The 23,249-nt window shown below is 27.3% G+C and overlaps 1 protein-coding gene across 17 annotated transcripts in view; it reads right to left on the reverse strand.

Moving 5' to 3' along the window:
• The window catches only part of LOC122498279 (ryanodine receptor), a 73,821-nt gene that overhangs the window by 18,498 nt on the left and 32,074 nt on the right, over positions 1 to 23,249 (reverse strand). For 3 of the 17 annotated variants that reach the window (XM_043605963.1, XM_043605958.1, XM_043605954.1), the window contains 23 exons: positions 21,392 to 22,832; positions 18,960 to 19,168; positions 16,945 to 17,044; positions 14,891 to 15,089; positions 14,171 to 14,764; positions 14,047 to 14,076; positions 13,120 to 13,273; positions 12,462 to 12,760; positions 11,807 to 12,340; positions 9,746 to 9,978; positions 9,237 to 9,339; positions 8,777 to 8,935; positions 8,329 to 8,444; positions 7,608 to 8,147; positions 6,725 to 7,543; positions 4,613 to 4,767; positions 3,972 to 4,140; positions 3,376 to 3,653; positions 2,821 to 3,041; positions 2,652 to 2,742; positions 2,197 to 2,519; positions 1,811 to 2,114; positions 727 to 1,672 (listed from right to left, as the gene is read on the reverse strand). In XM_043605963.1, the coding sequence (XP_043461898.1) occupies positions 727 to 1,672; positions 1,811 to 2,114; positions 2,197 to 2,519; positions 2,652 to 2,742; positions 2,821 to 3,041; positions 3,376 to 3,653; positions 3,972 to 4,140; positions 4,613 to 4,767; positions 6,725 to 7,543; positions 7,608 to 8,147; positions 8,329 to 8,444; positions 8,777 to 8,935; positions 9,237 to 9,339; positions 9,746 to 9,978; positions 11,807 to 12,340; positions 12,462 to 12,760; positions 13,120 to 13,273; positions 14,047 to 14,076; positions 14,171 to 14,764; positions 14,891 to 15,089; positions 16,945 to 17,044; positions 18,960 to 19,168; positions 21,392 to 22,832 (8,017 nt within the window). Of the gene's footprint in view, positions 1 to 726; positions 1,676 to 1,810; positions 2,115 to 2,196; positions 2,520 to 2,651; positions 2,743 to 2,820; positions 3,042 to 3,375; positions 3,654 to 3,971; positions 4,153 to 4,612; positions 4,768 to 6,724; positions 7,544 to 7,607; positions 8,148 to 8,328; positions 8,445 to 8,776; positions 8,936 to 9,236; positions 9,340 to 9,745; positions 9,979 to 11,806; positions 12,341 to 12,461; positions 12,761 to 13,119; positions 13,274 to 14,046; positions 14,077 to 14,170; positions 14,765 to 14,890; positions 15,090 to 16,944; positions 17,045 to 18,306; positions 18,407 to 18,959; positions 19,169 to 21,391; positions 22,833 to 23,249 lie in introns of all 17 variants that reach the window. The other 14 variants (XM_043605952.1, XM_043605955.1, XM_043605950.1 and 11 more) reach the window with 9 other exon arrangements.

Genomic DNA, 23,249 nt, shown 5'->3' on the forward strand with positions numbered 1-23,249 from the left:
AAGGAAAAAATAGAAACGTATACAGAAGAAAGTATAGAAAAAAAATAGAAAAGAAAATATAGAAAAATATATTAAAACATATCAGGAATCACAGTTAGTCCTCTTTTTTCCTCTTTTCCCCTTTTTTATCCTCTTACATTAATTAATTCCCCTAAAACAATTAAAATCATTTTCTCCCCTTTCCTCCTTATTTTTAAGAAAAACTAAACAAAAATTGTCATTTTTTATAAGTTCGAAAGCTTTTAGTTATACTTAAAGAACAAATTTTTCCATCCCGCAAACTTTGGAAAAAATTTCGTTTTTTGAAACTTAAAAATCTTTTTTATTATTTCTCAGAGAATTCATGGAATTTTAAAACAAAAGTAGCGTTGTAATAAGAATTTTTATTACAAATTTAAAAAGTCAAAAACTACGGAAAAAGATAAAAACATAACAATAATTAACAGAAAAAGTTTAACGAAACAAAAATAATTTGTTTTAAGAAAGCTGTAGTTAAGAGAAAAAGTAAAAAATCTATAAAATAAATCATATGCGCTATAATACAATAATTTTTACTCAATTTTATCATAGAATTCTAAATAAGATTATTATTAATTCCATCTAATTTAATTATTAATTAATTAAAAATATAGAAAATTTACAAAAAATAAAAAATATATAAAAGAAAAGTGTAACAGAGATATTAATAATCAATTCAAATTAATCTCCTTTTTAAAATTGACTTACAAAGAAGATCACTGCCATATTCGCAAGTCGCAAGATGATCAAACATGGCTGTGAGGACTGGAAGAATCACACTATTAATATAAGAAAGTGACGTTGATGTCTTCAGATGAGTCCCTCTGAGATGACTGAATTTTCCCTCTTGCAAATTAAGAATAATATGACCAAGATCATCAGCAGTGTTATTGAAGAATGTCAGCATTGATGTCCTGATGAACTCTGGACAGTTTTTCACCAACGATTTAGCATCAATGCCTTTTACCAGAACTTGAAGGCACCTGACGGTAATTCTCACGTCTGCTCCAAAGGCAGCCATTCTCGATCTGAGTAAATTTGCCAATTTGCAAAAAAGAGCTGCCACCATTTCCTTCTCTTTCAATGATGCGGCACCGACATTATTTGTTGCCGTCGCAACAGCTATAAAATAATTTCTATGTGTACTGAAGTATTTTTCCACCAGTGGCAAAACAACTTTACTGAAGAATTTAATATCTCGGGTGGCAGTTTTGAAACTTGTACGTCTACTAAACGTGTCTGATGGTCTCAAGAGTTTCATGTTAATTGTTGCCTTATCGAGATATTCTATTAGTTTCTCTAAGAGAGAATAGGCAAATCTCAATTCGACTGCTGCTCCAACTCCGCCAACTTCCGATTCTCCACCTCGATTTGGCTTGTGAAGTTTGTAGCCTTGATATTGGAGGTATTTCAAAAATTCTTGGGAACGCTCGCGATCTTTTCGTTTTTCTTTGTCTGTGAGAAGATCGTAGGGCACTAATTGAGGATGTATTCCACCGCCAACGGTGAGGAGTTCTTCTTTCTTCTTCTTTGCCCAAATATCGTGAGCATTGTCCGCTAATCTCTCAGCCATGTTTTGCATTTCTCTGCTTAGAGTTAGATTTGTCATGTCGACAGGATGGGGATTGTAGTTGAATGGACTCGCAGAATCACCCTGCTGAAAACATTATTTTATGAATTTTTCTTGGCTTTACTTGCACTACTTTGAAACTTAAAATTAATTTCATTAGAAAAAAAAATATTTTAATTTAGAAGTCATTAAGAATTTGAATTACTTGATCAATTGATTTACCTGACTTTTGGAAGACCGTCTCAGAGAGTTACGATTCGTTGATTGAACATCGACCTCCGCATGTTCAACGCTCCAACCGATTGCTAAAAGAGCCTTTAAACTTTCCCGCACCGGTTCCTTATATCTTTCTCTTTCATAATCACTCAACGTGTTATATGGTTTCAGTCTAGGATGAGTTTTATTCGCATCTGACCAGGCATCTCCAAAAGTCCATCCGTTTTCCAACTTTCGACTTGCCCAAGCATCGTGATAGTGTTCGGAAAACTTTTGAACTATTTGATTCAAATCGTTATTCAGCACCACACTACAATTCAAATTTTAATGGGGTAAACGAATGGATTAAATAAAACCATAAATGTAAATAAAATTGTAAAAAAACACTTTACCTAGAAGTGTTGATTGGTTGTGGATTATAGGGACCATCGGAAGATTGAGTGGAAGCGGATTTACTTCCGTACCATTCATCGTCGCAATTTTTCGACAAGGAATAATCTGGTGGTAGAGCACAACCAATGGCTGTTAGACAAGGAAGAGCCTTGCCGAATAATTCCGGATCGTAGTCCATTTTTGACAGTGAATCAAATATGTTGCTGAAAAGAACCATCGTCAATCTTTTCTCTTCGTCACTGGAAGCACCATATGGACTCGAGCCACTCGATCCAGTTGATCCATAATATTTCCCACATCGATCGTAATGTAATGTTAAGAGCTAAGGGAATAAATTACAAAGTAAATCAATTTCTCTTGAACAGAAAACATTTTGATTCAGTACATTAAATTTTTATTATTTTATTTATTGAAAACATGAGGCAATATTAGTTTTAATATTTTGAAAATTTACCCTCAAAGCAACTGTTGTATATTCGGATAAATTAGAAACATCAACAGTCAATTTACGAAGAAGCTTCAACAGCATACTGGGTTGCATTTGACTGAGAAAAAATAAATTCTTGAATTAAAAACTAATTTCAAAAAATTGTAAACATCTAGAAAATGACTTTCTCAAATACCTTGTTAATGCAACCAGAAAATCGGAAACAGCTTCTCGTTGTCCTTTCGTCAACATTCTATTTTTGCTCAAACGATAGACAGTGTGAAGCGTCGCATCTAACAAACTCGAGTAATTGTCAGCTTCGTTATAAAATTTCGAGTGTTTAATTAGCAAAGGTAAAATACTATTTCCAATATAACGATTCATTGCTAATGCCATATCCGACTCGTAACCATCGTTCTGAAAAAGCAGAAATAAAGTAAATAAAATTAAAAATTAGCTTAAAAAATGGAAATAAAATAAATAAAATTATTTTTTATAATAAAATGAAAATTAATAAGAACTAATCCTTATTTTATATTAACTTATCCTTTTTTATATTAGTAATTATTGTATTCCGGTAATTTGTCCGCAATTTAAAGTTAGTTGTTTATTTGCTAGTTAAACAATAAAAAAATAGACATAAAAATTAATTTATTATTTTAATAATAATTATATCACTAGATCCAAAGTAATAAATTTCGTCTTCAATTTTTCGTTATTAGAATAAAACAAATTACAATTAAATTCATACCCTATCGAGCATAGTAGCAGCTCGTAAATCAGGCAAGAAAGCCTCTTCAAGAAGTTTGAAAAATAATTCCTGAGTCTCAATTCCGTAGACTCTTTCCAGAAACATGGTGATACTTTGCTTATGGCCGGGAATTAATCCAGATGGTGTGTCACTTTTTGGTCTCTCTTCGCCAGCTGCCGGATTTAATAATGTAAAACGCAGCGAAAGAACTCCCTGAAGATCATCCAGAGGCACCAGTGATCTCAAAATTGCTCTCGCTCGAAGAGATTCGTTTTTTCCTAAAAATTCATTTCCCCTTAGAACAATTTTTCAGATAGGATTTAACGAAAAAGATTCTTTAAGGAAAATTTAATAAACTTTATGAAATGAAAATAATTTTAAATGAACGAAAATAATCTGTAAGTAATAAATGAAAGTAAGTTTCAATAAATGAAAATAATCTTCACTAGAGGAAAATAGTTTTAAATAAGTAAAAATGACTTTAAATAAATAAAAATACTCTTCGAATTTTATTTTGATTTTAATTGACATAATAATTTTAATTTTAATTGACTATTAATTGACAATAATGTTAATTTTAATTGTATTAAGAATACCTTGTTCAATCACAGAAGAGTCGGGAGCACAACGTCCCAGTAAGTCAACCAATGTACAGTAAAAATTGAGAATAGCCGCACCAGTGTCTATATAGTCTTCATCATCGTCTGATTCTGGTAATGGATGCTCGAATTGTAGTCCTGAAGTTCCATCCGCTTCATCTTGGAGCTGTTTAAAGTGCTAAGTTGATACTAAATTAGTGCAAAGTTTCTTTCATGCTTGGATAATAATCGGTTCAAACTCATAAAGTCTCTCTCAAGGAAAAAGTTCATGAAAAACAAAAATAAATAAAAAAGTGAAAAAGTTTAAAAATTGGAATCAAATTTTCTCACCTAAATTCACTAATTTGAGTTTATTTTATTAATACAGTAGGATTTGGAAAATTAAAACCCAAACTTTGTTGGAATTTGTAATTCGTCATTTGGAATGATGATATTAAATTTATATTTTAAATATTCAAACAAGGGGAAAACGTTTCTATAACTATAATTGAATGAGGGATTCAAACTATTAGTTTTATGTCATCAGGCAACATTTACTATTAATTCGTGCTTTGTGAAATTAATCTCAAATTCTTACTCACGAGACTTATTGATCACCTGACCGAAATTTTCTGCTAAATTTCGCTTTTGCGACTTACTTTTCGTCGATCGGCAATCCGTTCGGACATTTTGTTAGCATCGATAATTGCGCGCAATAATCCTTCGCCTTCGCCACGAAGAGCTGGACCCAGACATTCGGGTCGTCGAATCAACAATCGAATCACGAGATTTGCATTCTCCTCGACGCTCTCGCCTTTAATTGCAAAAACAAATACAATAATTAGACAATTATTTTTGCTTTTTGTTTTACAATTGAAAAACAAGTGCATTTTCTTTTAGTAATCTATCTTTTATTTATATTAATAATCGTTGTATTCCAGTAATCTGTTTATAGACACTTTTTTCAATACTTGAATTCTTTCAAGAAAATGTAATTAAAATTGTATTAAAAGTGATTTAATTCATGGTAAGATTTTTATTAAAAAAATTCTTTATCATAATTTAATTGTTTTGAAGAATTTATTTCAATATTCTTGAAAATAGTGGAGTTTTTTTTAATAATTTTTACTGAAAATTTTGAAAGTAATTGAATTTTATGAAGAATTCAATTATTTTCAACAATTGTAATAAAATTCTTTGCTAAAAGTCAATATACAAATAATAAAAATCTTTTTAAAAAATTCAATTATTTTTATATAAATAATAAAATTCTTATTAGGATTTCACTTATTTTCAATACAATTTTAATTGAATTCCAGGAAAAATTAAATTATTTTTAAACATTTTTTTTTAAATTCTTCGTAAGAATTCAATTATATCAATAAATAGTAAATTTTTCCCAAGAAATAAATTATTTTAAATATAATTTTAAAAAAATTCTTCTTAAAAATAAACTTATTTTTTCAAATTTGTCCATAATTTTAATTATTTGCAGAAATAATAAATTTTTCGCAGGGATTCAATTATTTAAAATTGTTTTAATAAACTTCTATTCAAGAATTCAATTATTTTCAGAAATAATTAAATTGTCGATGCACTGAAAATCATTGAATTCTTGTAAAGTATTATTTATCAAAAAATTTGAATATAATTGAATTGATAAATTGAAATTGGATTTTATAAAGAATTTATTTTAAGTTTTGAAAATAATCGTGTTTATTATTAATTGTAATTAACGATTATCCAATTAAATTATATTAAAATTATTTTCTGGAAAATTTAATTCTTTTAAACAATTTTATTAGATTTTTTGTAAATAATTAAGAATTTTATTAGTTACAAAAATAATTGAATTCTTGCCAAGAATTTTACAATTTATAAAAATAATTGAATTCTTGCCAAAAATGATACAATTTATAAAAATAATTGAATTGTTACGAAGAATTGTTAAAAATAATTGGATTTTTATTAAAACTCTTGAAAATAATTGAATTTAAATAATGTTTTTAAAAATAATTGCATTCTTTTGAGAAATTTTATTAAAATTGTATTGAAAATAATTGAATTTCTGATAATTACTTTATTATTTATGATAACAATAAATAAAAAATAATAAAGAAAAAAATATTTGTAAAAATATAAATTTAATAATTGTTTTGAAGAATATTTAAATTCTATCGAGGAATTTAATTAAAATTGAATTAAAAATAATTTAATTTTTATCTACAATTTTTATCAAAGCTTTTAAAAATAATTGAATTCCTCCGAAGAGTTATTATAACTTATGAAAATATTTCAATTCTTGGGACGAATTTTAAAAAATTATTTTAAATAATTGAATAGTTTCAAAGAGTTTCAATAAAATTTTTAAAAATAATTGAATTTTTAGGAATTTTATCAAAATTGTGATGAAAATAATTGAATTTGTCCAAAAAAATTTATAACTTATAGAAATATGTAATTCAATTCTTGCGATAAATTTTTTTATTTAACTTTTTCACAATATTGAGTTGTTTCAAATAATTTTATTATTTAAATACTGATTAATTTTGTTAATATTTTAGAAAATAGTAAATAAGAATAATTATTTAATTAAAAAATAAATTTTTGAAAATATTGAATTTGAAGAATTGAATAGAAGAACCTTTTCGTCTCGTTTTCTAATAAATTGTCATTTTTCCTACAGCGTTGCTAGTTAAATAATAATGTAATTAAATAATTAACTATTAATTTTTTATAATTAAATCAACGAGAAGAAATAAAACATTTACCATTCACCCAGACGCAAAATCGAAGAAAATCAAGATAACGTTCTCCCTCAACTGGATCCCAGCCCAAATCAGGATATCCCTTTTCCACCAACTCCGAATTCGACTGTAATCCACAACGTGAAAGATAAATTGCAATTTTCTCTAAATAATGTTCCCTCAAGGCCAGCGCCAATTCTGTATTCTCCATGAGCGATGAATAAGACACATCAAGAGGTGTTGATCCTCTCAATGAAGGTCTCGACAATAAAATATTACTGTTCTCCAGTAGAAAATCAAAATGATCAAACATTGCTTTTTGATTTTGTCTAGAAGTTCTGCAGAAGTAGCACAAAAATCGACAGCAAGCAACGACCATTTCGTGAGATGTATCTTTCTCCTTAGTTGGCACTTCGCCCTCAGCTGTCTGAGCCTGAGCCTGACCGTCGGATTGCGCTTGAGCTCTTCTACCGAGAGTGTTGATCATAATCGCCATCACATTCTCATGTATCCTCAGAACTCGAATCAAGTCAGGATGCTGGAAGAACGTGTGATTATTGACCAATTTCCAGAGTCGTTCTCTCACCAGGCCCTCTTCTTCTTGTGACATTTGAACTGGCAGAAGGGCTCGAATCTGACTCAATCCCACCCACATTTCAGCGACATCCTGTTTCGTTTTGCTATTAATCACGTATGTTTTCTCCAAGGCTCGAATCAATTCTCCAACTGTATCGTATTGCCGAACGAGGAGACTGAACATTTCACGAACCAATTTTGGAGTTTCGATTTGTGATTCTTCGGCCCATTTGACGATTGTTGCGATTAGAACTTTTCTGAACACCTCTGGAAAAAAGATCAAATCAATCGAGATTTTTATTTTCCGAAAAGAAAGAAAAGATTTTTTTACCTTCAGCTGTTTTTTTCTGCGGTTCAGGTTCGGGTTTTGCCTCCTCCTCAAGTTCCTTGACAGTATTAATAAAATTGAACAGTCTCTTCATAGCTCCGGGTTTTTCAATTTCCACGATTTCCTGCGCAGCGTCTGCGGCTTCCTGAAGTGCAGTTAATGACACGTATGACATTAGATTACAGTGGAAATCGTTCATTTTCCCTATAAGTTCCTCTCCACATGGACAATTGTCACTGTCATCTTCCTCGAGATTTTTGAAATTCAAAATCGCATTCATTTGCTCACGAGGAGGACAACGGAATTCTCTTGTTTTCTTCGCGGCCACTGCCGAGGGAAGATCGGACTGCTTGATCTCTATATATCTTCGAAGTTGATCGGCTTGCAATTCGCCAACGAAATCGTGACTGAATGATATTATCGACTCGACACGATGACGCAATTGAATGTCATTCAAATGATGAAGCAAATAACACATCTGTAATTTTGCTCCCTCTGCCATTTTCATGTGTAAAAGTCCTTTTTTGTGTTCGTCCTTTCCCTCTATTTGAAAAATACAAAACTTGTAAATCAATTTCAATCGTTTAAGTAAAGAAATTTATTTGCTAAAAATAATTATTAACAAAATTATTAATAAACAAAAATATTCATCAAAAGAAAAATTAGAGAGTTTTCACAGATGATGTCAAAAAAATATTAGCAATTTAAACAAAAATTAATTAACCTTTATCAAAAGTTTCATCCCACGTTTCTGGATTTATCATAATTAGCAATTTTCGTATGTCCTCGTTCCTCAACATTCCGACTAATAAAAGTCTGTCCACAAGTTTGATTAGGGGTCTGAAATGAATTTGAATAAATTTACTGTTCATGAATTAGAACTAAAAAAATATTAAGGATAAAAATTCGAAAGAAATTTAAAATTGTAGCAACATTACATTACAAAAAAAAACAACATTACATAAAATTACATGCTTCATTATTTTGCTATTATATGTAAAAATATTTTAACACTCGAATTTAAAATGTTATGAAAGAGAATTTTTCGTTTTTAAATTTTTTTCTAATTAAGTAATTTAAAATACGAATTTAAAATAATTGAAACATTAGATTATTAATATTTGATGAAAAAAAAGAGTTAAATAAGCGTCAGTCAGACGTCGCTTACATACAAAAAAAGATTTTCGTTACTGCCTCCGATTGGATCTCTGTTGTGCACCTGATTAACTTCGACCGCTTCATTAAGAGCCATCATTACATAATCTCGAACAATATCCAGAGGGAAATGTGGACTGTATAAACTTTTGATGTTCTCAATATTTTGATTCTCTCTAAAATTAAAATTCACAATTTTTAAGAAAGATAAAAATCTAAGGAAGATAAATTTTTTTAATGAAAATATAAATCAGACGAAGATAAAAATAAAAATGTAAATAAAAATCTAGTGAAGATAAAAATTTAACGAAGAGAAAAATCTAATGGAAATTTAATGAAGAGAAAATTCTGACGGGGATAGAATCTAATAAAGATAAAAATCTAACGAAGGTAAAAATTTTTACGAAGATAAGAAAATCTAATAAAGATAAAAATATAGATATAAAAATATTGTTATGGATTAATAAAGGAACTTACCCTATTTCGCTCATTTTCATTTGAGGACGAACAGACTCGGTCTCTAGATACCTCAAACTGTGTCTCATTTCGACATCTTCATACAAATCTTTCAGCTCTTGTCCTAAAAGAATAATTTTTAAATTTAGTCCATAATTTATTACAAAATATGTTTTAAAATTAATTATAAAGCTTATTTTAAAAACAACTAATTATAAAATATTATTTTAAAACTAATTATAAAATTTATTTTTAAATTAATTACAAACTTTATTTTACTATTTAAATTATTTTTAGCTATTTTAATAATTATTTAGTATAATATACTAGAAAATATATTATATTTTCTTCTCTTTTTCTTTTAATTTCTAAGATTGATTTTAAATTAATAAGTCAATTTTTTAATGTGAAAAAAATCAAACACAATAAGTATTAATTTTAAAAGTTGGAGGAAAAAAACAAGAAACACTACTGGGACGAAAATTTGACTCTTGACAATTATTTCCAAGGGAAATTTACTTATTTGTTACCTAATGGAATGACGTATTCGTTTTTGCAAACTTCCATCGTGGTGGCATGGGACTCGAGATGCAGTGCGATTAGAAGATCATAAAATCCTTGACGCAAGGGTCCCGACATATACTCTGCTCTTATGGCGTACAATAATTGTTTCTGATCAACATGTTGACACAAAGCGTGCGCTGCTCTGTAGTTTGATTGGTAGCACAATGCGGCATAGAGTGTCAAAGTGTGTGCATGAAAACTGTAATAGTCAACAATATTTATAATTTATTTTTGACGATAAACTGCAATTATCATGAATAAAAAATGAAAAAACGAAAAAAGAAAAGACAAAAAAAACGAAAACAAAGACCAGAAATGAACAAACAAAATTATAAATTATTATTAATAAATATTATAAAATAATTATATTATATTATATTATATCTCGAAAGAATACCATTATTTTTTAGAAAATATTAATTAAATTCGATTTTTCTCAAGAATTTTAAAATAAATTCAATTATTTTTAACAATTTTAATGAAATTCTGTTTAAAAAATCTTTATTTTCAAAACTTTTAATAAAATTCCTTTAAAAAATTCAATAATTTTCAATACAATTTTAATAAAATTTCTAGAAACAATTTAATTATTTTGATGAATTGTAAAATCCCCCGCAAGAAATCAATTATTTTAATAAATAAGAAAATTCTTCGCATGAATGAAAATATTTTCATAAATAATAAAATTCTACAAAGGAATTCAATTATTTTCATAAAAATTAAAATGTTTCGGAGGAATTCAATTATTTTCAATACAATTTTAATAAAAATTTCTTGAAAGTATACAATTATTTTTAAAAATATTATTTAAATTCAATTATTTTCAAAAGTTTTAATAAAAATTCAATTAATTTCAAGAATTCTGATAAAAAATTCTTCGAAACAATTTAATTATTTTTGAAATTAATAAAATTCTTCTTAGAAATTCAATTATTTTCAATACAATTTTAATTAAATTTCTAGGAAAAAATCCAATTATATTCAAGATAAATTTACTAAAAGGTTCAATTAATTTTAAAAATTGTTATACATTTTTTTTAAACAATTCAATTGTTCTCAAAAGTTTTCAATAAAATTCTTTCTAAATTTCAATTATTTTCAAAATTTTCAATTAAAATTACATTATTTTTTACGAAATTTAATAAAATTCTTCAAAAAAAATGTAATTATTTACATAAAAATCTAATAAAATTGTTTAAAAGAATTAAATTTTCTAAGAATAATTTTAATATAATTTAATAGGAAAATCGTTAATTACAATTAATAATAAACACGATTATTTTAGAAACTTAAAAGAAATTCTTCTTAAAATTCAATTATTTTCAAAATTTTCAGTAAAAATTATTAAAAGAAACTTTATTATTTTCTCGGTGAATTTTTACGAGATTTTTAAAAATAATTGAACTTTTCAAAGAAATCAATTAAAATTGTATTGAAAATAAATGAAATCCTGATAAGAATTTTATTATTTATATAAAAATAATTGAATTTTTTTTCAAAGATTTTTATTATTTATAAATGGACTTTTTGCAAAGAATTTTATTACAATTATTGAAAATAAGTGAATTCTTCATAAAATTCAATTACTTTCAAAATTTTCAGTAAAAATTCTTTTAAAAAAACTTTTTAAATTTTCAAGAATAATGAAATAAATTCTTCAAAACAATTCAAATATTTTAAAGAATTTTAATAAAAATCTTGCCAAGAATTAAATTATTTTCAATATAATTTTAATTACATTTTCTTAAAAGAATTCAATTATTGGAAAAAATGTCGATAAAATTCTTGAAATGAATTCAATTATTTTTAAATTTTTTTATAAATACTTTACAAGAATTCAATAATTTAAAAATTTTAAACATTTAAAAAGAAAAATTATTTAAAAAGTTAGGAAACAAAAAAGCTAAGAGCAACTAACTTCAAACTGCAAACAGATAACCGGAATACAACGATTATAAATATAGTAGATAGAAGATAGATTAGAAATAACTAAGAGTCACTAACAAAAGTTTATCAAATTCCCCTACCTCAGCATCTTATCCATTTCGATTAATTCCAAAATATCAATGCACCGATCCTCTTCGGGTATATGAAGCGCCAGCATTGAGATCGCATCTTCGCAGAGCATGGACCATCCGCGAATATCTGACAATTTCAAAGCGTGCACCTGAAGAGACTGATTGGGCACCCTCGCCCACTGATGGGGTTTCAAGCATTGAACCTTCAGTCTTGGTGGAAATTGTGGAATCACATGACGCTCTGAATTCTGCAAAACAGCTGCCGACAATGGCAGAGTTGTCGACGTTCTTCCAAGTTCAATTTGCAAAATTTCCTTACTCGTCGCCTCAACGAATATCGCCGGAAAGAGTTTTGTATCAGGTTCCATTTTAAATTTGTGACTCGTCTCCTTACCCTCGCAGGTGAAACTCACCCAACCCGTGGCTGTATCGACGAAACAGCCAATAAACATTCCCTGCGATGCTCCTTTACCCGACGCGTCCTGTGTCACTTCGTTGTAGAGTTCATCTGCTCGCACCATGTAGCAACTTTGCCGATCCACTCTGAATAAAAGATACGAAAAAATTAATAGTGAAAAATTAGTAATTAATAAAAAGTAGTTAATGAATAGTAATTTGTAATTAGTAATCAATAATTACTAAATAGATAATATCAACTGCTTACTGTTCCAAAGGCTGATCGTAATTATCAGTGATGATCACCGATACTTTTCGGACTTTGGACAAATTAAAGTCCTTCGTATGAATGTGATACTGAGATGTAACCCAACCGACATAAACGTGAGTTGGATCCTGACCGGGAAAAATGCGAACACCGTAGAAATATTCATTCATTAATTTCAAACAATCAGCATCGAAAATTTCATTTCCAATCGATTCGATTCCAGTTCCGGTCACTACAGACATTGCTTTCGGAGCGTTCCTCTCCGGAATTTGTGGTGGCACCATTTTTGTTAAATCATTCTGCAAATTTTGATAAATTGCCAATTCAATAACAATTTAATTTTTCAAAATAAAATAAATAACAATTTTTTAAAATTAAAATTCTAATTACAATTGAAATTTATTAAAATTTAAATTCTACAATTGAAATTTATTAAAATTAAAATTCTGATTAAAATTGAAATTTGTTAAAATTAGAATTCTGATTACAACTGAAATTTATTAAAATTAAAATCGGAATTTTAATTAAGAGTGAAATTAGAACTTTTAAATTAAAAAAAAATTTAAATTTCAATTAGGTAAGATTTAAGTTTATTGAAATTAAAGTTAAATTTGAATTAAAAATTATCGAATTTAAAATTGAAAATAAAAAAACCTACAGTTGAGGCTCTAATTTGCGTAGTTCGTGCGGCTGTGAGAGTTGCTTGCTTCATACTCCTATCGGAAACATCAGACCTCGCATATGGTTCCGGAGTCTTGGCCTTCACCTCTGGAGATTTTGCCTTCCTCGAGAAAAATCTAGACACGTTCGAACTGGAATAAGTCTTCTATACAAAACGGCATTTCAAATCTGTATTTTTTTTTATTCATTTCATAAAATTTGTTTTTAAATTAAAATCAAAAGAAAATTCGAGGAGTTAAAAAATAGGTCATTGTCCTTATGTTGAACCTTGTTTTTATATAGCAAAATGATAAAATAGCAAATTAATTAAATTCTTGGCAGGGGAATCAAAATTACGTCAGTAAAGTTAACAACTCTTATATATGATCAATAATTAAAAGAAAAAAAAATTTTGCCTGAAAAAAAATAAAATATTTTCTTTATTTTTTCTTTTTCAAATTCGTGGTAAAAAAAATTATGCGCAAAATATTCTTTGTAGAAAAATATGTAAAAATTGAAATAAAGAAACATTTTTTTTTTCTAAATCGTTGATTATATTTTTGTTAACTTCATCAACGTTTAAAATTCTGGATAGAAATTAAATGAATATAATGAAATCAAATGATTCAAATTCTAATGAATCAAAAACAAATGAATCGGAAATAATTGATTCAAATAAAATTCAAATAAAATATTGAAAAACAGATGATTCAAATTCAAATGATTCGAAATCAGATGATTTAAAATCAAGTATTTCGAAATCGGATGATTTGATATCAAATGAATAAAAAAACAAATGATTCAGATTCAAATGATTGAAATGATAATATATATATATAGTGAAAGTCGAAACAATTCTCTTTCGGAAAAAGTATTTAAAAATCTAAATGTCTAACATTGGGTTTTCATCATATCCATAACTTACGCGATATCTTCCATTTCGTTACTATGCTTGCTGAGAGAAATAAATTTAAAAATTAGAATTTATCCAAAAAAGTAAATCAAATTGATCAGAATTAATTTATCCGACTCAAAGAGAAAATAATTACCGAAATGGAGATCGTCCACGTTTTTTCTTATCATCCTTGAGATCGCCATTCATTTCCCCATAGCCGTTCATTTCATTTTCACTTGTCGCACGATCTAAACCACGAGGAACAGATCCTTTACGCGGCGGTCTCGAGGGTTTATTTCGTTGAATTGGCAGCGGTGATTCCTTCATCATTTCATCATTCTCCACAGCGTCCTCGGAATAATTTCTCTGCAAACCTTTAATATCACTCATACTGAATCCAGATCGCATAATTTGTTCAATATGAGCCGAAGGTGTTGACTGTTGCACTTGCTCCATTTGTTCAGCCAGAAGTCTATTTTGCTTCATTTTAATTTCCTGCCATCGTCTCGTTTTATCCGATTCGGATATAAAAGTCGCACCGCAAATAACTGGCAATGAGAGACGTAAAAATTCCCAATTCGCCTTCTCCATTGTCTCGAAGGTATTGTGAGAAATTTTCAAACACGGCGGTGAATCCGAACCGGCTGGTATTCTAGCCACGTCGATTCTCGTATCGGACATGTCGTCCGTATTTTCATAAATTGCCTGATCCTTTGTGTACCAATAGGTCACCGGTCGATTCATATTTCTGCGAAAATAAATTTCAAAAATAAAATTTTTAATGAATCATTTTGAAGAGCAACATTTGAAAATAAATTTTATTAATCGAATAAGAAAAAAATGTTAATGAAAAAAAAAAATTGTAATTTCTTACACACAAAATGGTTCGTAGCCCTCCTGCAAACCGCAGGTGGTGAAAAATTTCAGTGTATCAACATCCTGACCGAATGTTAATTTAGCCTTTTGTCCAACTCCCAAAGTAAAAGCGGGAACAAATGAATCTCCCTGGACGTCGGCAAATGAAGTTTCTCCTCCCAAAGCATCCATGAGAAGTTCTCCATTCAGCGAAAAACCTAAATATAAAGAAATTTCTTTTTAATGAAAAGTAATCAAAAAGTAAAAAATTTCTCATAACGAAACGGCTGACTTGACATTCTTTCAAAAAAAAAAAAGAAGAATATTGCTGAATCAAACAACTAAAAGTAAAAAATTGCTCATGCAACCGACTATATTACAGCGAAATATTTTTTTCTTTAAAAATCAACTTTTTTTTTAACAGGAAGTATAAATTAGAATTTTACAAAAATTTATAAAAGAATCACTAAATTTTTTTATAATAATAAAAGTTAGTCATTAAAAGTCAGTCAGCTTATCGATAAGATTAATACGAGCATATGGACCAAGCAACAGAAAAGCTAAATACGCGAAGTATACTTTGTACACTTAAAATAAGTACAAGTGTACTTGCATATATATGAGAGACGTGTTAGGTGAACAGAAAACGAAAAAAAGGGACAAATTTTTGTTTAGAATTAACACACAAATACATTTTGTTAAAAAAAATTCTGTATACAATTTTTTCTACTCCTATTGCATCAAATTATTTCAATTTTTGACCAAAGCAATTAATTCTATTATTTTAATTTTAATGATCCACAAATATTGATCGTTCAAATGAACGACATATTTTTTATTGCAAAATATTTTTATTAAAGCTAAATTACCGATTAAAAATTAGACCACAAGATAAAAAAAATTAAATGTAACATTTAGAAACTAAACATAATTTTTTTTATAGTGATAGCAAAATTATTGTAATAAAAATTAAATTTGAAGAAGGAAAAAATTTCCCTCATTAGAACGTTCTGAATTCTAGGATCTTTTTTTGAATATTCATTTTCAATTCTGAATAATTGCTATCAAAATTAAATTTTTTACTGTTTATTTATAATTACTTATTCACTATTTATCTTTTTTTACCACTTTAAATAGCTGAAATGTTTTTATGTTTTTAGCCCTAAAAGTTTACCAATATACAAAAATGAACAAAACATAAATTGAACTGAATTTAATAATTCGAATTTTTAAGTAAATTTTATTATAAAAACTATTTCCTATTTTTTATTTTTTATTTACGAAATGGTTATTGATTGTTCTTTAATTATTCACCAATTTAGTAAAAAAATCTAGTAAATAAAAAACTGCATAAAGATATTAAACTTTGGGAAATAAAGGGCATGCCAAATATTATAATTATAATAAATTCAGAGAATTTGAATTGAATCGAATTTTTCTCTTCTATTTAAAATTTTATAATTTGTGATCGCTGATTAATTAATGTTAAGCGTGTAAAGTAGTAATGAAAAAGCAATTCTTCGCTAAATTATATATTCAAAGTATACTGGATACCTCTCTAAATGAAAATTCTATTAAAATACGAAAATTTACTCGAAAAACAAGAATTATTTTTTTCTTTTAAATATTTTTGTATTTTTTTTATTTACACATTTTTTTAATATTTCTTATTAAATTATTTATTTTTTAAATAGTGATATATATTTAAAATATATTTTCTGTTTCGAATATTTATTAATTAAATTTTTAATATTCATATTTTTTTCAACAGAAAAAAATCGAATAGATGTGTAAAGGAATTAATTTAACGTCAAGTGATTAGGAATATTAAACAGAAAACAAAAAGGAAGACATTATGTTAATATACATATATATATAGAGTGAATACATATTTAATACAGATTATAAATTAAAATATATAGATTTCAGATCGAAAATATTGGTAGTAAAAACATTTAATGAAGCTCAAATGGAAATGATATCCAGTAATCTACTTTGACAACTAGATTATTAATTATTTATAGCTTTTATAAATTGGCAGCTGAAACTTTTCGCCTAAAAATTCCGTCTTACTAATTGTTCGATCTATAAGATCCAGGAAAACCCCAACAACGTCTCCAACTTGCCATTGTTTACCGAATGTTTCAGCAGTGCCCGAGTAAACTTTTTCCTCCTTGAAAGAAACACCAGTGTACATTTCGAATTTTTCTTTTTCACATAAAATTTTTAACAATTATAATTATTTTCAATTGTTCCACAATTTTTTTAAATTCTCTACTTGATAAATTTAAAAGAACAGATTCATACTTTTTTTATTTCTTCTATTTTTCTATTTCTTTTAATTATCTTTTTTTTTTAAATTTTTTATTTCTTTTCTTTTAGTTTTTTATTTCTTTTAGTTCTTTATTTCTTTAAATTATTTTCTTTTAGTTTTCATTTCTTTTAATTTTTTTATACTTTCCTAGAATAAAAAAAAATCTTCCTAACAATAAACTTATTCCCGATATTTTACTAAAGTGATAAATTCGCTTATTACAATTTTTGATTTAATAATAATTGTAAACGATAATTTTGATATTATCAGCGTAAATATCTGGCACACAACAAGTGTCTAGAATATTTTTTCTTTTGTTTTAAACAATTTGATTTAATGACAATGCATGAACGCTGTTAAATAACATTTGGGAGACATAATAATTAAGTCACGAAATTGATTTACATTTTTTTCAACATACTGTCACATTGTAGTTGATTTATGTGAAAATGCGCTGTGAAAAATAAATTCAAAATAAAAATTGTAAATATTTTGTCGAGAATCATAATTTTCAAAAATGAAATAATAAATGTCAAGTGTAGAAAGTTTTTCTATTTTTCTAATTTTTCTAGACGTTTTTTTTCTAGACGTTCAATTTAGAGAGTTTAATCTAAACTAGAGTGCAAGCTTTTAGAACACTGTAGTATATAAATAAAATTTCGAAAATAGCTAAAATCTAAAGTCTAATTTTAAAAAGCACTATATTTACATATAATGATATAAATATGGAAATTAAGAAAGAAAAAATCAAAATTGTAAGAAATGGAATCCCAAGAGCGATTTTAAGGCGAAATTCTTGAAGTTTCGATAAAAATGAGTTTAAATTTTTTTTTGATAACTAAGAATAAAATATTTTTTCTACTCTGAGGATTTTCTTTAAATTAAAATATTATTTTTCTTTTAACGTAATGAAGAGTGAATGATTCGATTGCAACAACTTGGTTAAAAAATAAATTGAATGAAAATTCTATTTCATTCTCTTGGGAATAAGGTTGCAAACAAAAAAAGTCAACATGTATAAACATAGAGCGTGACTGGGACAAAAGTAGTAACGAAAAAAAAACAAAAAAAAAAGGATGTAAGAGTTTTTTTAGACTGCTATGGGTAAATGAAACTCTTACTGATCGTTCTGTCTGCGACGTCAATGAAACAGCCGACTACATCGCCCACTTGATATTTATGACCAAAACTCTCGTTGGTACCACCATGTACTTTGATCACCTAATATTCACAATTACTTTCAAATATTCATTCTGTTTAGATGATTTTTTTAAAAAATCAATGTTTAGTATCACTACCTGCGACAGTAATTGACAATCCCTGTTTTTCTAAAATACAACTAATCCTTATTTGCATAAATCATTATTCAGATATTTCAGATACTTTCGAATTCTTTTTGAATTACTTTATGCTTATAGAATTACTTTTTTCTTTTTTAATTACTTTTTCTTTTTCAATTACATTTTCTTTTCGAATTAAATTTTTCTTTATAAATTATTGTTTTCTTTTTGAATTATATTTTTTTTCGAATTATATTTTTCTTTTTGAATTAATTTTTTCTTTTTGAATTACTTACTTAATTACATTTTTCTTTATGAATTACTTTTTTCTTGTTGAATTACTATTTTCTTTTTGAATTAATTTTGACTTCTCTTTGAATAATTTTCGAATTTTGTTTGAATTGCTTTTGAATTCTTAGAGAAATTCAAAATTTCTTTTCTGTAAATTCAAATGAAGAGAAATTAGGAAAATTTTGTGAAAATTGTAATCTTACGTTGTAACCATCGAATGCCCAGGTACTGTCATCATTGCCAAGCATATTTCCCGGTGGACAATCGGCTCTTGCCCATCCTACTCTCATTGGTCCGGCCGTCAACACTTGAAATTCAAAATACCATTTTCCGCTCGTAACTGCATAATGCCTCTCCACTCGATATGTTCGAAAAGACAATTGACGTAATCGACTCGCCTCCAATAGCAACGCTGTAGGAAAATTGACAATTCATTAAAAAACGAGACGAAAAGATTTTTCTATTCAATTCTTAAAATTCAATATTTTCAAAAATATATTTTTTAACGAACTAATTATTCTTATTTATTATTTTCTAGAATATTAATAAAATTCTTTGAAACAAATCAATTATTGTGAAAAATTTAAATAAAAAAATTTATTTATCCTAAAATTTATTCATAAGTTATAAAACTTTTCGGAGGTATTCAATTATTTTCTAATAAATTTAAAAAAAAATTCTAGACAGAATCCAATTATATTGTGCTGTTATTTTGTTTGGATTTAAATCCAGAATCCAATTATTTTTAAATATTTTAATAAAATTCGTCGAAAGAATTCAATTATTTTCAATAAAATTTTGATCTGAATTTCTCAAAAGAATTTTAATTTTCTTTGAAACAATTTTAATTATTTTCAAAATCTAAAAAAAAATTCTTGGCTAGAATTCCTATTTTTACAAATATTCTTTTCTTTATTATTTTTTATTTTATTATTCTCATAAAGAATAAAGTAATTCTCAGAAATTCAATTATTTTCAATACAATTTTAATGAAATTTCTCGAAAGAATTAAATTATTTTCAAAAATTTCCATGAAATTATTCGAAACAAGTAAATTATTGTCAACAATGAAAAAAAAATTAGTTTCAAGAATTGAATTATTTTTCAAAGAATTCAATTATTTTCAACACATTTTTAATAAAATTTCTTAAAGGATTCAATTGTTTACAAAAACATTGATGGATTTTTTCGAAATAATTCAATTTTATTGTCAAAAATTTATAAAGAAATTTATTGCAAGAATTAAATTAAATATTTTCATAAGTTATAAAATTCTTTGGAATAATTCAATTATTTTCAACACAATTTTAATAAAATTCTTTGAACAATATTCAATTATTTTCAAAAAATTTTTTCAAATTCGTCCCAAGAATTGAATTATTTTCATAAATAATAAAATTCTGTGGAGAAATTTAATTATTTTCAATCCTACTTTAATAATATTTTTTAATAGAAATTAAATTATTTTAAGAAACTTTAATGAAATTTTTCAAAACAATTCAATTATTGTCAAAAATTTATGAAGAAATTTATTGGAAGAATTGAATTAAATATTTTCATAAGTTATAAAATTCTTTGAATGAATTCAATTATTTTCAACACAATTTTAATAAAATTCCTTGAAAAATTCAATTATTTTAAAATTTTTTAATAAATTCTTTGAAAAAATTCAATTATTTTCCAAAATTTTTTAAAAATTCGTCCCAAAAATTAAATTATTTTCTTAAATAATAACATTCTTAGAAGAAATTTAATTATTTTCAATCCAATTTTAATAATATTTTTTTTTAAAAATTCAATTATTTTAAGAAACTTTAATGAAATTTTTCAAAACAATTAAATTATTGGCAAAAATTTATGAAGAAATTTATTGGAAGAATTGAATGAAATATTTTCATAAGTTATAAAATTCTTTGGACGAATTAAATTATTTTTAACACAATTTTAATAAAATTCCTTAAAAAATTCTATTATTTAAAAAAAATTTAATAAATTCTTTGAAACAATTCAATTATTTTCCAAAATTTTTGGAAAATTCGTCCTAAGAATTGAAGTTTTGTCGCAAGAATTGCATTATTTTTATAAGATATAAAATTCTATAGACGAATTCAATTAATTTTAGTCCAATTTTAATTAAATTGAAATATTTTAATTATTTTCAAAAGTTTTAATGAAATTCTTCGAAACAATTCAATTCTTTATAAATTTTTTTTAAAAATTCTATGCATAGAATAAATAATTCTATGCAAGAATTATTGAATTATTTAAGATTCAAAATTATAAAAGTTGAAAAAATTAGGATAACATTGTATCGATAAAAAAATATAATCTTTTTAAAATTTTTTAAATTCAGTTGTTAATGCAAAATTATGAGAAATAATATTTTTTAAATTTTCTTGGGAAAATATTTTTACTAAGCATAATTAATATTTTTATTTTTTAATCTTTAAAGCATTAAATTAGAATTTCATTAACTTTAAAATTCAAAACGTAGGTAAAAAGTAAAGTATGTAATCAAAAAAGTTAGAAAACCATAAAGAAAACAAAAAAGACTAACTTCAGATTGGAGACAGTTTACGAATTCGACGATTATTAATCTAGAGAAAGTATAGATTGAGAAAAGAGAAAAATATACCCTCGTGCTGTTCTCCAGTCGGTGGATCCAACATGTATCCATAAACGAGTAAAGTTCTCACAGTTTCACTGGCAGTGTCACGATTAGCTTTCTTAATCGCATCATCGACTTTAGGATAGGGAACAAGATGCGGACTCCGTCTCATTTCGGAATCTTCATTAAGTCCATAAGTCCAGCCCTGACTGATTCTCTCCTTAGCCCACAAATTATGCGTATTCTCCGCCAACTCATCGACAAGTTCCTCCATTTTTGGAGTCAAGGTAATTGCACTCAAATCAAGGGGCGCCGGCTTATATCCACTGCTCTGTAAAAAAGGTTCATTCGGCAACCTCAGCGTCTTAATTCTCGAGGGAGGTTTATCCATCGTTATATAATAACCCAAGGCAAGAATTGTCTTCAGCGTTTGAACAGCCAACTGCGTGTCATATCTCTTCTCAGCCGCCGGTAATCTCTCAAACTGTACAATACAAGGATGAATTTTATTCATATCATCCCTCTGCTCACCGAAAATCCATCCCGCTTCGATTTTATTCATAGCCCACATTTCGTGAATATTTTCCGCCAATTTGTCCCTTATCTGTTCAACATAACCCGGTAAATTGATCATCGCCGTGTCAACTGGCGCCGGCACAAAAGCAGTGTCATCCTCAACAAGCCATGGACCAGCAATCACCACTTTGCCCATATTTCCAAAATAGAAACAAGGATCCAACGAGAGAATTTGCTGCGGTAGGAGACTCTCAACCAATGGCGAGAACTCCTCAGGTGGTTCGAATTTAAGTCTCCCGTGATCACCGCCAAGTAGAAATCTACAAGACAATTTCGACGAGCAACTTATAACAGGAAAGAACATTCCGTCGAGATTGAAATTTCGAAATGAGCCATTTATGGGTATTCCGTTGAAGGCAAAATTAATGACCGGTACTGTTAAATCCAGGGAACATCCAATTACATCCGTTTTTTTTATGAACGGCTCGGTTGAGTCATCTATGACGCGAGTTTTTCTTCCACCCGTCCAAAGGTAGGAGCCATCGAAACCAAATGAATAGAGATCGTCACCGACTCCATTGCCACCCCATTTTTCACCACCACCTGGATATGGAACGTAACCGGCGGTATTCGCCCAACCGATTCTCAAATGTGGCATCATGTGTGTTGTCTGCTCGATATGATCGACTGTCACTTCGAAATACCATTTTTGATAGAGTGCCGAGCCCTCGACTCTGCCCACGAATATATTTGGCCTCACACTCGCCACATGATCGACCAATTGTGTCTGTAATAATAGATTCTTTCCGGGTAGAAGAAAATCGCAAATATTGTTCTGTGACGAACGGACTGCTACTCCATTACCCACGCATAGGGAGCAGAGTACGTCCAGGACTTTTGGATCTCTTCCATGTTTTTCCAGAAGGGATATTATCACCTTGATGTGCTCGTCCTGAAAAATGGAAAAACGTAATTAAAAATTGAAGAGTGTAATTAAAAATGGAAAAGTGTAATTAAAAATAGAAAAATTTAATTAAAAATAGAAAAATACAATTAAAAGAAGAAAAATTTTATTCAAAATGGGAAAATGCAATAAAAAATAGAAAAACGCTATTAAAAATAGAAAAACGTAATTAAAAATAGAAAAAACGTAGTTGCTACGAAAATTCCATTTTTTCTTCTCCTGATTTCTCCCTAATTTCAAGACAAAAATTCTACTTTTTCCCTGAACCTTGTAAAAAAAATCTAATGGGAGTTAAATTATAAAAAAATTATTATTTTTATAGGAGAAAATTTTATTTTGAAATTTTAAGGGTGTCTACATATTTTAAAAACAAAATCAATTTTTATAATGAACTTTCTTCGATTA

Source organism: Leptopilina heterotoma, unplaced genomic scaffold, assembly GCF_015476425.1.
Source record: "Leptopilina heterotoma isolate Lh14 unplaced genomic scaffold, ASM1547642v1 Lhet_144, whole genome shotgun sequence".
NCBI classification, from domain to species: domain Eukaryota; kingdom Metazoa; phylum Arthropoda; class Insecta; order Hymenoptera; family Figitidae; genus Leptopilina; species Leptopilina heterotoma.